The sequence below is a fragment of the Aythya marila genome, assembly GCF_965140915.1.
Source record: "Aythya marila genome assembly, chromosome: 6".
Classification (NCBI taxonomy): Eukaryota; Metazoa; Chordata; class Aves; order Anseriformes; family Anatidae; genus Aythya; species Aythya marila.
The window spans coordinates 18,482,554-18,484,922 of record NC_139047.1 but is presented as its reverse complement, the minus strand read 5'-3'; the positions used below and the strand labels follow the sequence as shown (position 1 = coordinate 18,484,922).

Here is a 2,369-nt window from a genome sequence, read left to right as displayed (position 1 = left end):
TTCGTTTCGTTTCGTTTCGTTTCACGGGTCTGAACGGCGAACCGCGCCGGGGCAGGGCCGGGGGCTGCCGGGGGGGCCCCGTCGGGGCCCGACCCCCGCCCGAAAGCACCGTGCGGGCGGGACACCCCCCTCGCCGGGCTGTTTCCTACACGGCTACAAGGGATAACTTAAACACGGGAGGCTCTCGTTTTAAATCTACATATAAAAATTATTTATCTTTTTTTTTTTTATCGTTTTATTATTATTTTTTTGTTTAGTCCCCAACATCAAAATGAGGTCTTCCGCAAAGGCACCTATCAACTTTAAAAAAATAAAAAATAAAATTAAGCAAAGTTCTGCACTGGTGATTTGACGAGAAAGACGGGGAGGAAGGAGGGGAGAGGAGCGCCGGTCCCGCACTGCTCACTTCGGCTGCGGGGGGCGTTGGGGGGAGCTCGGGGAGCTCGGTCCGGTGCCGCGACGGGACGGGACGGGGCTGCTCCAAAGCACCAGTGCTGCACGTCGGGGCCCCGCGGGCTCGAGTCTCTGCGGCGCCTAGAAGATGCCGCCGCCGTGGTGGTGCGGGGGCTGCGGCGGCTGCGGGAGGGGGGCGGCCGCCGGCAGGTGCGCGGGGCCACCGGGCGCCGTCGGGTACCAGGGGTAGGTGCCGAGGAAGGCGGCGGCGGGGCTGGGGCTGGCGGGGCCGCCCGGCGTGCGCGGGTGTGCGGCGAAGTCCCAGGCCGGGGGCGAGGCGGGGGGCGGCGGCGAGGCGCTGCGGCGCGGGGGGGGCTCCGCCGGGATCTCGCCGCTCTTCCACATCTTCTTGAACTTGGAGCGGCGGTTCTGGAACCAGATCTTCACCTGGGGGGAGAGCCGCGTCAGCTGGCCGCCACCGCGCCGGGGCCGGGCGGGCTCCGCAGCTCCGCGGGCTCCGGCGCTGGCTCGGCCCCGAGACAGCCACCCCCCGACCCCCGACCCCCGGCCCCCCCCGGCCCGCTCCGGGCCGTCGAGGCGCCGCGGGCCGAGCCCCCTCCCGCGCCCCGACGGCGCCCGCCCGCCCGCCCCGGCCCCGTCGGGACGGGAGGTGCCGGGGCCCCGCGGCGGGAGGGCCCTACCTGCGTCTGGGTGAGGCCGAGGGAGGCCGCCAGCTCCGCTCTCTCGGGCAGGGCGAGGTACTGGGTTTTCTGGAAGCGCCGCTGCAGGGCCGCCAGCTGGAAGCTGGAGTAGATGGTCCGCGGCTTCCGCACTTTCTTCGGCTTGCCGTTCACTATCCTGATCTCCGGCTCGCAGTCCTCCTTCTCTGCTGCGGCACACGCGGCAGTCCCGGTGAGGACGGGCGCCCCCGCCGCCCCGGGCCCTGCCCGCCGGCACCGCCCGCCCCGTCGGGGCGGCCCCGCCGGGCACGAGCGCCCTCCCCGCTCCCTCCCCGGGGCCCCGAGCGCGGCCCCGCCGGGCTCCCGCGGGCCCCCCCCGGGGCTCGGACGTACCGGGGTCGTTGCTGGCCGGGGAGGCCCTGGTGCCGTAGGGCCCGTAGGAGCCGTACGCGCCCGCGTAGCCCAGGTCGTAGCCGGCCTTGGCCGAGTAGGGGGCGGCGCCGCCGGCCGCGTAGGGGTAGGAGCCCAGCGGGCCGTAGGGCGGCCCGCCCGCCGCCCCGTGCTGCTGGTTGGTGTAGTAGCTGCTGTCGGTGGCGGTGGACACGGGCAGCGTGGGGGACTCCTGCGGCTTGTGCAGGCCGCCGTGCTGCTGCTGCTGCTGCTGCTGGTAGCCGCCGGCGGAGATCTGGCTGGCGTGCATGTCCGGCACCAGGCTCTCCAGGACGCCGGTCATCCCGCGCCCCCGCCCGCCCGCCGCCCTCCCGCCGGGGCACGGGGCACGGGCCGCCGCCCCGCGGCCGTCCCCACCGGGGCGCGGAGGTCAGGGCCGCGGCACCATGCTCGCCTCGCCTCGCCTCGCCTCGCCGCGCCGCGCTGCGCGCCCGCGGGGCCGGGCCGGGGCGGGCCGGGGCGGGCAGCCGCGCTCCCGCCGCCGCCAGCGGGACGGGCTCTGCGGCGCCGCGCGCCGCCGGGGCGGCATTTAACACCGGTCACGTGGCCGCGCCGCACGTCACCTAGCAACGGCCAATGGGGCGCCCGCGCGCGCCCCGGCCCCGCGGGCGCGGGGACGTGCGGCACCGGGGGCGCGCACCGCGCGGGGACGCGCGGCAGCCCCGTCCCATCCCGTCCCGTCCCGTCCCGTCCCGTCCCGTCCCGTCCCGCTGCTCCCCGTCTCCGTGCCGGTCCCCGCGCCCCGACGGGGCGCTCCCATCCCCGCCCGGGGTCCCTCCCTGCCGGCCCAGGAGCGGTCCGGCCGCCCCGACGGGGCGCACCGAGCGTTTCGCGCAGCCTTCGCCG

General features: G+C 75.2%; 1 protein-coding gene across 1 annotated transcript; it reads right to left on the bottom strand.

Moving 5' to 3' along the window:
- Positions 1–288: 288 nt before the first annotated feature.
- On the bottom strand, positions 289–1,806 carry DLX2 (distal-less homeobox 2; the record flags this gene model as incomplete). Its single annotated transcript, XM_082762859.1, has 3 exons — positions 289–840; positions 1,095–1,282; positions 1,467–1,806. The coding sequence occupies 3 exons, from the start codon at positions 1,804–1,806 to the stop codon at positions 535–537; spliced, it is 834 nt and encodes a 277-aa protein (XP_082618985.1). The 3' UTR covers positions 289–534.
- Positions 1,807–2,369: the final 563 nt, after the last annotated feature.